The 12,939-nt window shown below is 37.2% G+C and overlaps 1 protein-coding gene across 4 annotated transcripts in view; it reads right to left on the bottom strand.

The window, feature by feature from the left end:
* Nucleotides 1–12,939, bottom strand: part of FIRRM (FIGNL1 interacting regulator of recombination and mitosis) — a 21,023-nt gene extending 8,084 nt beyond the window's left edge. For 2 of the 4 annotated variants that reach the window (XM_054212979.1, XM_054212978.1), the window contains exons 1-16: nt 12,773–12,939; nt 12,226–12,265; nt 11,431–11,519; nt 10,078–10,182; nt 9,350–9,490; nt 8,216–8,378; nt 7,765–7,849; nt 7,116–7,254; nt 6,544–6,624; nt 5,494–5,558; nt 3,686–3,834; nt 2,739–2,847; nt 2,027–2,213; nt 924–1,006; nt 485–536; nt 47–140 (exon numbers count right to left, since the gene is read on the bottom strand). In XM_054212979.1, the coding sequence (XP_054068954.1) occupies nt 47–140; nt 485–536; nt 924–1,006; nt 2,027–2,213; nt 2,739–2,847; nt 3,686–3,834; nt 5,494–5,558; nt 6,544–6,624; nt 7,116–7,254; nt 7,765–7,849; nt 8,216–8,378; nt 9,350–9,490; nt 10,078–10,182; nt 11,431–11,519; nt 12,226–12,265; nt 12,773–12,871 (1,681 nt within the window). In that variant the 5' untranslated portion in view covers nt 12,872–12,939. Of the gene's footprint in view, nt 1–46; nt 141–484; nt 537–923; nt 1,007–2,026; nt 2,214–2,738; nt 2,848–3,685; nt 3,835–5,493; nt 5,559–6,543; nt 6,625–7,115; nt 7,255–7,764; nt 7,850–8,215; nt 8,379–9,349; nt 9,491–10,077; nt 10,183–11,430; nt 11,520–12,225; nt 12,266–12,747 lie in introns of all 4 variants that reach the window. The other 2 variants (XM_054212981.1, XM_054212980.1) reach the window with 2 other exon arrangements.

The raw sequence follows: 12,939 nt of genomic DNA, 5'->3' as shown, positions 1-12,939 counted from the left end.
TGATTCAAATCTCTTCTATTAAAGACAGAAGATACTGGTGCTACACTTGCCTGATGATCTGGAGCCATCAAGAACAGCATACGCCTCAGCAGAACACCCAAGGCAGAGACCTGGTAAGAGTCACTGGGCCAAGACTTTATCTGAATTAGGACAAAAGGGTAATGCATCTAATTAAATCAAGGAAAAAAAACCCCACCACTCAGCAAATGAATTCTATACAGAATGTCCTGAGAGTTGTTGTGTGGGACCACAGCAGTAACACTCTAAATAAAACAATATGGGACATGTTGGAAATACTAGGCATATGGTTTCATATTTTCACAGTACTGCTTTTGCTAATTATTAACCCAATTTGAAGAATTAAAACAATCTCCATTTGTATTTGGAAAAAAATTAAATTCCTGTCTTGGGTAATTTGGAAAGTTTGCCAGTAGAACTAGGATTAAAATTCGTGCCAAAGTGCAAACATCACTGTGGTTCTTACCAAGTGGGCGATCACAATGACGTGGTGAGCACACAGTTCAGCTGTTCCATACCTGGAACATGAGAGACAGAAGCTTTGAGTCTGTACTTCCTACTCTTTTGCAGACTAAATATTATAAATCTTGTCTGAGAGACAGACATTTCCTCTAACATATTTAACTTCATATGCACAGACACAATTTACTTGAGAGAACTATTCCAAAACCAATTATTAAATAATAGAAAAGGTATGTTCCCGTTACTTGTATGAATGTAAAAATGGCTAAGCCATTTCATTTCCTAATTTTCAAAATATGCTCTGTTGTTTTCTATCTGAAAACAATCCAATTCTGGGATAATTTTGTCTTTAAAAAAAAAATCTCTCTCAAGGAATTATGTACAACAAGAGAACTAACTGGATCTGTGGAAATCCTGCTTGACCTCTAATAAAATCATCTTACCTGGCAAGGAAGCACCACGAGTCCATTGCTAGCAGAGACGTGATCATACTAGAACCCAGCACAGCATCCAGCAGAGCATACTCCTGAGGAGGAAATATATATGAAAACTCATGCAGAAACAGATTGCAGACCTACTATTACTTTTACTCCACTAATTAGGATAAAACCTAGGAAGATTTTCAGCTTATCCAATTTAAAATGTTTTAAGAACTCATTTTCATACTCTATATTCAGCTACACCATTACTTTTGCATACTTTGAATGTATGTGTACATTAATTTCAATGGGCTGAGGATCCTTCACTTTTCAAAACGTTTTATCACGTGCATCCCTTCTTTGCAAGGCAACTTTTATGAAACAAATACTATTTTTTTTAAAAAAACAATGTATTGCCAATTTTATTGACAGCTTTCTTGGCAGCTTACTGAAAAACATGTAAAACCTTTTCCTCTTTCAGAACACAAATTTTATCTGAAAGAGGAATGTAGCATTCAGAAAAAAAAACCCACACCTAAATTGGGGCTATAATTTTTGTGACAGCTCTTAACTTTATAAGGGTTTACATTTATCTAGAGGTTCTTTTGTCTGTGTGCAGTAAAAAGTGAAAAACTTAAAACATTATATAATGTAAATCAAAGCCCAGAATACTTCTCTGAAGTAGAAAAAATTGCTTATTACATTTTATGGTATGTTCTTAGCTGAAATCACAATACAGTCTACTCTAAATATTAAATGCCACATTATTACTTCACAGTATAGAGTAACAAAACCAGGTAAATTTAACACAAATTGAACACTGCATAAAAGAAAGCACCAAACTTTTATAACAAATTGACCTCCCCCACTCCCAAAGAGACAAAAATTTCTAGTGTCACCGAGGTTCTCAAGAACTTGTATGAAGCTTTATTTTCCCCTTTCACACAAGTGACTTTTGCTGTGTAACTGAACTCCAGCCACGTAACTATCACAGCTGCTTTCTACAGAACCAAATCATACCTAAGCATCTCTTTAGAGCTAGATCATTAGAAAAAACCTTACGATTGTTTAAATAGTAGCTACGCATCACAACAGCTGAAGAGATGATAAGCAAAAACCAGTCTTACCAGCTGAGGAAAGTGCGATGGGGGTGTGGAAGCAATGAAGGAGCACAGGTGGACACAGACATAGTGATAAAGGGTGATGGGAGCTGCTGGCTGTCCTGTACTGATCACCTCTGGCAAACAAACAGGGAGAGAAAGCTCACCAGAACACTGCTGGAAACTGAAGAAGAGAGCTGAAAACAATGACAGGCTGCAAGGGTAAAAAAAAAAAAAAAAAAAAAAAAAAAACAAAAAAAAACACACAACAGTTGGGTTACGGATATGCAATTCCCAAATTCTGCAAGCAGCATCGGTACTTGAGAATCTTTGTCTTTAACTGGAAATGATGGCAGTAACTTCAATGCTTTTACGCTAAATTTACATTCCTGACTACCTTCCTCTTTTACAAATTCAGGTGATTATTAGAAGGTTCAGACATAAAAATGCAAGATTTTAACTGAGTGAAGTATCAACAAATTACATACATATCTGTCTTATCCTGGAAGTACTCTATAAACTGTTCCTTTCCTGAAAAAATAAAGACACCCCTCGGGTCTGTATCCTTCTCTCTTGAAGCACTGAATGTCAGAACCCAATTTTTCTTACATCAGGATGTAAATCCATAGAGTCTGATAAATTTTACTATTCAGTTGCAAGCTCAGCAGCTGAGCCCCTCTGTTTGCCTGTATAGACTGATTGCTGTGGTGAAGAACTACAACAAAAACTTTTTGAGTACCTTTTTCCTATGTTCCAGAGAGTTTGCACTTCTTCAGGCTGAGAGGACAGCTTGTCCATTATGGTAATCAGGATGAGACACTGGGGCAGCTGCTGCTCAGCAGGGAGATCTGTAGAAGTTTAGAGTTTTGTTTTTTTTTTTAAATGTGATGCTAGTTGCCTTGGTAAATATATCGTGTGTAAACCGGCTTTTAAGCAAGTGACAAAGAATGAATAACTGGTGAAACACAAAAGTTCCCAGTAAAACAATAAAAAAATCTCTTATAGACATAGCAGGGGAAAAAAAGGAACGTTTCATCATGAACATTGCGTTTGAAGAGTTACAATCTGGATGCCTCATTCTTCCAGTCATCTTGAAAACACTGGATGCCTCAAACACTGAAAACACAAAGTTTTCTTCTAAGTGTGTCAGGAAAATCACAAGGCCAGAGCGCACATGTGGGAGAGAAGTCGGCTCTCTCAGAATTATGACATGTTGGTCAGGGCAGAAATTGGGGCCAGGGGACATCTTATAACAAAAAGCTGACCATTTTCCAGTTTGAAGACATTCTGCTTTTCACCAAAAATACTTAATTTAGGAAAAAATACCTGTCCTCCCCCACCAACAGAACAGCAGAAAAATTTCAGCCTACTTTGAAAGTTTGTGACAAGTGTGGATTGAAATTACGCAAGACAGCAGAATTGATCGGATTTCTGTTAACCAGATTAATATTGAAGTTACTGCAAGTACTTTGGAAAAGATGCATTCAATGGCAACATGAACTATCTGTCATAAAATTCATCCACGTTAGCATGCAACTGGCTATATCACAGTACTTAGAAATGAATTAGAGACAAACAAACCAGTACAGAATATTGCTTGTGGTCCAAAAAGTCAAACTGTCGATCCTGATCCCTGAGAGATGGTTACATAGCACTATAGCAGTGGTAGTGGTATTTCAAACTCACCTAACTTTTCACTTAACACTTGCTCCATAAAAGGGGTAAAGGGAAGAAGCTGGTTGATGAGAGGGTCCAGAGCCACAAGAAAAACCCGAGATATTTCATCTCGATGAACTTCTGAGATCTCTGGAGCATAGAGACTGGGAGGAAATTTGCTGAGGGGAGAGCAGAAAAAAAAAAAGTTAAATATTCTCAGTAGCATTTTCAGTAACATTAATTTGCATTTTTGCAGTTCTTTTGAAAAGTAATGATTTCCTTGTTATTGTGGAATAAAAGACAGAAAAGGCTCCCCATTTTAGAGTATCTATTATAGCTGAGAGTTACAACTCTACATTCAGCCTTTAAACTAAGCAATGCAATCCAGTATTTTACTACACACTGAAAGAAAACCTTACAAGCTCACAGAAAATGCATGTAAAATACACAACATTTATAAGAAGAAATAGACCAAATCACAAAAATGGCAAGCAATGAAAAGTCTAGAAAACACCTGTATACACAATTTGATAGTAATAAATGTGACAGCACTAATTTAACACATGACACTAATAAAAGGGTACCACAATTTCTTCGAAGAGAAAAAAAAAAACAAAACCTGGGCAATAAAAGAAAAAAAGAAGTGATATGAGACTAAAACAAGAGAGATCATGAAATGAAAACCTTCTACTCCTGCAGCTTATAAAGTGACTGTAAAAATGCTACCTTCCTACTCAAAAGTCCTGCTCAGTTTTGCTGACTGAATAAAAGTTTACAACCTTCCACTTGAGAAAGACCTACAAGGTAAGTAAAGTTAAAAGAGGAAACTCATAAAAAAAATAAATAGCTACCCGATCTTGGAGTGAAACATGCAGTGAACTCATGCGCGCATCTCACCACAGAATCTGGTTTCAATTCCAAAAGAATGACTATTACAAAGTCCACTTTCCCCTATTCTTCCCCACTATTGCAGCAAATAGAACAAAACTTTTGAAAGAAAAACGATAAGCCGCTTGCAGACCGTTATGCTTCATGAGAATAACAATTTAAAAAAAGCTTTTGCTTCTAGGAGAACCATAGAGTCCTTTTGTGAGATTTCACAATATTATAAACACAACAGTAAAGCTATGAAAGATTTCAGGATACTCTGTTTCTGATCCTCTTTCCCTTCAGGACAAAAGTATGGACTTTGTCTTAAAATAGAAACAATCTATCAAATGTTGCTGCCAACACCTGTATTTAGTCTCAGGTGTTTTCTTTCACTAGAATTTAAGACAGAAAAAAGAGTACATGGCTGTATGTGAAACAGAAGGAATTAGGATCACTAGCGAATGGTAATTTTGAATTGCCTTGACTTTGCACAATTTGACTAATATCACACTACTGTTTGTTTCAAAGTAGAAGGTACACTGCTGGGGTGCTCTGTTTTAGGTCCACCTAACTGCTTCATCGCAAATCCTGCCTTCAAGAATTTTAACTTTAGGAACAAGAATTTTCAAATGAACTTGCATAAACAGACCCAGTGTCCAAGACAATAAATCTGCCTATTCTAAACACAACTTAATAAGAAGTGTTGACATTAGCAATTGCAAGAAAGTTTGTGGTTTGTCAATATCAGACACTCACAGCACTGATCAAGAATGGGGTTAAGGTACTTGTATCACACAAAAATGCCCAATTTATTAAAACAGTATTTTAGAGTTATGTACATGAAAAAAGAAGGTAACAGCTGTGGAACAAGAACTGTATTTTTACATCTCAAAATACTTGTAACTTTAAGAATGCAATATGGAGATATTAAGATACTATCAGTAATCAATTATTTGTACTTCACTTACCTGTATATCTGAAGAAAGAGCTGATGCAACTGAGAGCACGAATCAGAGAAGAAAGAAAGAAATTCCTGCAAAAGCCATTAATTTCGAATGGTACTTTTAATATAAAATACATGATTAAATATGTTTTCTTTCTGTTCTGCTATATTGGTGTGTAAAGCACTACACCACAAAAATTGGTTAGTTTCTAACAATCCACAGCACAAACCAAGTGCAAAGCAAACCATACACAAAGTATTCCTCAAATAAATTGCACTACACATATACATATTGCAGGCAAAACAAATTTATAGGCTTATTTAAAATAATAATAATTAAAAAATATATTGTAAGTACAGTTGTAATAGCCATAGAGAGCTGCAAAAATTTAAGTGGTCTCACACATGCTGGAAGGCTGTTTTATCCTGTCACAATGCTATTCATTTTGTGCCAAAAAAACCCAAACCCAACCTCAACAGAACAGATGCAGAATACACCGTCACTGTTATTCATAGGAATCAAAATTTTTTCAACATACATTCTTAAAATGGGTATGTTTACAGCATGTCTTCTAATAATGAGAAAAATAAGACACAGCAACAAAATGAAAGGGCCATGAAAAGAGCAGCAAGCTAGTGTCAGAGATAACAACAGTACACAGGCAGGCATTTATTTTTGTTAATGCCACATCATTTTCCATTGTTGAAACAAGGAACAATTCCGAACACTTGGCGACAGGTTTCATCTGTTTAATTCTTCCAGAAAAAGTTACTACTGCATTGATTCAAGGCTGCCCGTAAAGACTGTGCATCTCCCACCAACTCCTCAGTGACACTGCCTGCAATAGCTATTATTCTTGTTCATTATTCTGTTAAATCACAGCAGTAATTCTGCTTAGGCTTGGGGTTATATACAGGTGGAAGAACTATAAGCAGGTTATGTGTGGACGTTAATTATACCACCCACATGGTATAGTCATAAATTCTTAAGATATTACGCAGTACAAAATTATTCCACTTGCAGACCAGAGGCCTAAATTTAATACTAACATAGAATTCAAGTACTAAAACCTACCTTGGTGTAGTGTACAAGGGAATTAGCAAAGAACCTGCACAGTTTGACTGTCTTCTGGAACAGCCTAAGGTCAGTACCCTCCTGTCCAAAAAAACCCAACAACGCCAGTTCTAAAACTTAATATACAGAGCAATACAATAAAAACAAAGTTCAATTGCTAACAATGTTCAAAACCTATTTCAAACTTGATTCTCTGCAGACTCTGTAGCTATGGGGGGAAAATTTAAAAATCCTCAGTATGCCTCAGCATTTTTATAGCAATATTCAGAATTGAAATGTTACCTTTTGATTGACCTTTAGGATATTGTCAGTTTAGGAAATAAAAAAAAATTCCCATAGAGTACAGTGGAAACTTATTTTCAGCACCTCACTAAAACATGCACAATCTAAACAAAGTTATGGGCCTCATTTTCACTTGGTTTCAAAAGAACAAGGTATTCTCCCTACCACATGGTTAAAAAAAACAACCAAACAAAACAAAACCCAACCCCGAACCACTGCAAGCAATAATACAGCACAAAGAATTTATCTTCCTCAAGTTCAATGGCAGCTTTGGGATATTTTTAATTCACCTGTATCTCCGACATCTTCATTTGCTCAGCCAGTTGCAAACAGGATTGAAAAGAAAGAAGAGTGTCCTTGCAGAGGCCACTGAGTATGTCACTGTGTTTCAGATGGCACTGCAGCAGAGAATGATGCTTCAGGCTTTGCCTAAAAGATAGGAATAGTGATCATGCAATGAGTTAGCACAAATCCAAATAACTAATTCTTCCATTGAGGCTTTTACACAATACTAATTGGTGCAATATCCACATACACCAAAACCAGAAATTTAGAGAGAACAACCCTCTTCATAGCCACGACTGAAACACAGAGGAGGGGCAGGATGAAAGCACGAGGCAGCACAACTCAAGCCAAAAATGCCTACAAAATTGCAGGTCAAACCTATTAGGATTATTTATTCAGACAACGGTGTTTCACATTTTCTTCTGCATTGTAATACAAGAAGTCAAGCCTCTATTACTTTTCATGCACTGACAAGTGCCTTTAATACTACTTAACTAGCCAAATTTCTAAATTTACTTACTAGCTAAATAGCTAAATCGAATTCTCTAATTTCATTTTATTTGAAACTCTGAACACAAAGCTATCAAAACACTGGTTATTTAAAATTACAGTCTGTTTATATTTCAATAAATTCCAAAGAGTTCAACGACATACTTGATTATGAACTTCCACGTATTGGCATGAAGAGCGTGGTCCATATTGGAAATGACAGAGCATATCTCCAGCACAGTGTGGATTACTAAGGAGGAAATAGATAACAGCAACAACAGTTAAATCAGATTCCTGAGTTCACAGCTATGCTACTCTCCCAGGAAAACAGCAGCAATCACAGGCACTAGAGAATACCACTGCACTGACACTGAATCGGGAAAACGTCTCAGTGCTGCCCCTTTCCCACAAACCTACACAATATGCCCCATCCCACAGAGAAAGTTTCTGGAGAAAAATGGAAATATTTCAAGCTGCAAAACGATGCCTCATGAAAGGCCAGTCAGCAGGAATGGTGCATGCTCAGAACCCTGTTTTAAAAATTCAGGCATACTCTCCATAGAAAAAAATACTGAGCAAGACTAAAAAAAAACGAAAGTGTTAGATCCACATATACCTGACACCATATCTGTGATGTTATCTTCGGTAGAAGTAGAGTCCATGGAAATCATATCAAGTAGTTCCATCAGCTGCTTCTGAAGAGAGTAAGTTTCCTTGAACATAGCTTGGAGGAGGTCAGAAATCAAGTGCAGATGCCCACAGTACACTGATTCGCTGTCCTGTAGGAAACAGTGAAGAGGAGGTTCAAAAAAAAGTTCAGGAATCACAGCCTGATTTTTCACATGCTGAAAACACAGAGAGCTTTGTCATACATTTCACTGGAAAAAAGAACAAGGCAAAGACGTACCTACTTTAACTCAATACACAGCCAGATCTGTAGCTTTTGCTACCAACCTCTGTTTGATAAATATAAAATGCTATTCACCTGCAGCCTCATCAACAACTAATGAACTCTGCCTGGCTCTATTGAGTTTAGTGGGCTTTGGATTAGGCCTCCATGTATGAACCTAAGATCATCTTTCCGAACAAAGCAGTACAATGTTAGCAACAAAGAAAGTCGCATTCCAAATATTTCTCATTACTTTCAAATTAGAATTATTAAAGGTATGGCACCTGAGTTTGAGTCCTGACATGGAAAACTGATGTAAGTGTTCCCATAAGAAAAACTGAAAAGTGAAAGATTAAGGCCAACCGAAGGCTATTGCATCCTTACAATAACCTTGTTTTATTTTCATTGCTCTAGAGGGAATTACTGTTGCATCTGAAAATCCAGATCTGAAACTGATACGCATTGCTCATCGTAACCAACAAAGATCTGAATCACAACTTTCAATCCACTTCAGAACTTGAACGGAAATAAGGTAAGTAGCACCATTTTGGTAACCATTTGTAGGTCTGAAAATACTGCAGCTATTGGAAGTGCACAGATGTCACAGAGAGCCCACATTCATAAGCAAAGTGTTCAATTGACATCGACAGGAAACAGCAGCCTGCCTCTCACTACCGGGTCAGGTTTGCTGAGTAGACAAATAGTACAAAGATGATTTTTCATCTAACAACTAAACTGAAATTAAAAAAAATAATAATTTGACAACAATATCATTTCAATATAGGATCTTCTTACAAAGTGAGTGTTTCATGAAAGCCAACCAGTGCAATAATTTTTCCTCCTCCTAAGACACAGACCTACCTTGCAGTGTGTAAATGTGTTCTTTATTACATAAAGAACGGAGGATGGAAGGGTGCGGATGCTCTCCAGAGGCACACACTCCTGCAGCGTGCAGACGTATCGTACACAACCAGTCAGAGTTTCCAACAGTTGCACCATAGTCTTAAAGCAAGAATAAACAACAACAATCCAATGTTTTTCACTCCTGCAATAATTTCAAAAGCATCTTTTCTTAGCTGAATTGCACCTAGATTTTTATGCCATTTGAAGTTCAGTGCTATTTTCATAAGTAAGTAGCTTGTTAAAGATCAATGAAGCTCCATAGAATAGTATCAAGCAATTCCAGAGCTTTTCTCCAATAGCACGTACTCTTTGACAGCTTCATATTTCTTTTGACTACTGTTACTCAATTTACAAAAATTTTAACACCCAGAATTAAGTGACTGTATAAATAGATGCCAGATTCACTCTTTAAATATGGAGAATAACATTCCAATTGTGTAATGAACTTAAGCAGAGTTTGAGATTATTATTTTTTTTTTAATTATGAAAGATCTAGCATTGCATGCTAGATGTAACCAAATCGTTCACAAAATGTTAATTGAACTCCAACTGCTATGGAAGATCGAATTACATTTTAACCACCTGGTTAGTAGCTGGCAAAAATATTCTAAAAACCTCTTAACTGTTTAGGTAAAATCAAAGAATAATGTAAACATTCCTCTGACAGCTTATTTCATGGGACTTGCCTGCAGAAGATTCCTTACAGTACTGCGTAACTCTGTATTCTGGCTGGTTAATCCTTTGGCCTCACTGGATAATTCATACATCAAGTTATCAAATAACTGTAGAGTCTGTCAGAACAAAACAAAACTTAAACATTTTATTTATAAGTGTACACACACAAATAGTAACACCATTCCACAGCTGCTTGCTTCCTTGGCATGGAGTCACATGCTACCAAGATGATAACTCACAGGATAAAATGCCACTTTCTAGGATTTGAATCATAAAGCATAATATATCAGGAAGCAAAAATAGTCTTATGGTTTTCCCAAATTACAGAGAGAAGCTACAGTAGCTGTTACTTTCTCTAAAATTTGTTAGTAAAATACTTTCCAGCTAATTCACTTGAAATATATACCTCATTCTAATGAAGACTTTTTACTTAGTTAAAGCCATGTAATTTTAAAAGGATTTCCGCTTCGTCTCAGAAAAATTGGCTTTTTTTGTTGTTGTTGTTAAGAATGATCATTAACATTTTGAATACATAAAAAATTAAGTCTATGACCTACAAACAACAATAATTTCTACTTTGGTTGCGGCCCTTGGATATTTGACAAGTGTTACTGCTGAGACTACAAAGACAGTGAGGTGCTTCCAGGCATGTGCAGGATACTACATAAAGTGGTATAGTACAGTAATCCTTGGTCAGGATATGCCCATTATGAGCCATTTTTCTTATACTCTCCAAAATTTGCTAAAGGACATAAAATAAGAGAAATGGAAATCAAGTGGCCATTTTTACTGGCTTCTCAAAATATACAAGCTGAGGCCTGAAACTTAAATCAGTCATTTGGCACTGCTTTACTTCAGTTAAAATGTAAGCACTGAAGAATTTTAATACAACTACAGCACAAAATTCTTCATCGCCCTATCAAAAAAGAGAACATGTGCTAGGCCCCTATTGTCTAAAAGTTTATTCACTATATTATTCACAAATTTCACAACGTTTATTCATGATATATGAGTGTTAGACTCTTTGGTTTATTTGTCCTGAGAGGCCACCTCATGTAAAAATTTACCTCGGTGATTTTATAAAAAGCCCAATCTCCTCAAAAAGAAATAAAAATCAATTCTATTACTAAATGTATAAAGTAGAACATAGTGTGCTCAATCTCCACTGTAAAGAACGGTAACAATCACAAAAACAATCCAACACAAAGTTGTTAAAACTTTTAAAGGGTCAAATTTTAATTTCAAGTTTTATATCCAAAACAATAATTATATTGTCTGACCCCAAGAAAAAAAACAACTGTATTCTGAGCAGCCTTTAACACTGGATTGACTGAAAATTCCACACTTAATTGAAGCTGTCATACCTTAGGTAATACTTTTGAGAAAAAAGTTTGTTCCAAATCTGTGAGGCTGATATGGGGCAAAAACATTTCAGTCAGGATCCTCAAAACACCTGCAAAACAAAACATTAAGAAAAACAACATCTGATTACCAGAAATATGTAGCAACCTACCAGATGAAACAAAGAACTGCATCAAGCAGAAACAGATAAGGTATTTGATTTTGAGAGAGGAGATAAAACATTTACCACAGATGCGTTATCTGACAAATCACGTAACAATAACAGCTCCAACATGCATAAACCCATCATTAATAGCACCACACCTGACTACACTCAGTTGAAGGCTGAGCAAAATTGTTTGCCCATGGAACTAGAATTTTCCACATTTCAAACTGCAAATAGTGGCACATTTAATTTGCTGCTGGCACTAATATGCAACTTAACAGCAAACATTAGCAAGGCTCCTGAACAGTTACATATCAGACTCATTTTCTTATCACTACTAGGTGTTCCCAGAGTTTTACCACCTGTAAGAGAACAGCCTAAAAGACAATAAAATACAAGATAAAAAGCACATTCTTTCAAATATCTAAAAATAAGAAGTAGTGGGAAGGAAAAAGCAGCCTTACACATGCATAGCTTCTTTATGAGCTTTTATAAAGCTTATTCAACATGCAATTCATGCAATGTGCAAGGTCCAGAAAGATTGCTGAAGACCATGAAAATCACTAAGTATTTTTAAGTAGCGCAGAATTTATAATGCAATTGCAATACAAGCATCCACAGGAACAAGAGGCACTTCTTGGTCACTACTTACGAATATGCTCAGTCCAGTCTTCAGACTCTTGATACAGAGAGTAAAAACGTTAAAGAAACTCAAATGCCTTCTGCCATCAAGCTTATCTTTAAAGCACCTCCAGAAAGTCGCAGCGGCTTCTCTCACGCTGCCCTACGTATGTTTCAGCAATATGAAATTGGCAGGGATGCCCCATAACCAGCGTGGGCAGATATACCTCAGTACCTGCACGGGCATTTCTGCAATGGATTAATGGATTGGGAGAGGAAGTCTGGAGGTTTGTTTTTGGGGGCATTTTTTTGGGGGGAGAGGGCGCGTTATCTACAGCGCTAAATGAACCGCACGCTATTTTCTACCGTGAATCTTTTTATTTCAGTGAAGGGCAGCGCTCATTTCCAGCGAGAGAGGCGGCACCCAGCCGTGCCGTCCTGTGCCAGCCCTTTACGCAGGTTGCACCGCTTCCCCTCCCACAGGTCCATTCGCTGTGCGGTACCGAAGGACGAACCCACCCCCGCCATATCGAGGGTGACTCCCCACAGCCACCTCAAACAGCCGAAACGAAGGATATAAGGAGCCGCGGCAGGACGGCGGGCAACTCCCGGCGGCAGAGCTCCCAGTCCCAGCCTCCCAACTCTTGCAGGAGCAGCTCGGGATCCGTTTGAGACATGACGACACTCTCCCTCACCTCAGGACCGGCCAGCGGCGGGAAAAATCGTCCTCCGCTATCCCAGCAGC

The sequence above is a fragment of the Rissa tridactyla genome, chromosome 8 (genome assembly GCF_028500815.1).
Source record: "Rissa tridactyla isolate bRisTri1 chromosome 8, bRisTri1.patW.cur.20221130, whole genome shotgun sequence".
Taxonomy (NCBI): Eukaryota; Metazoa; Chordata; class Aves; order Charadriiformes; family Laridae; genus Rissa; species Rissa tridactyla.
The sequence above is the reverse complement of the archived record's forward strand: the minus strand, read 5'-3'. Positions and strand labels throughout refer to the sequence as shown.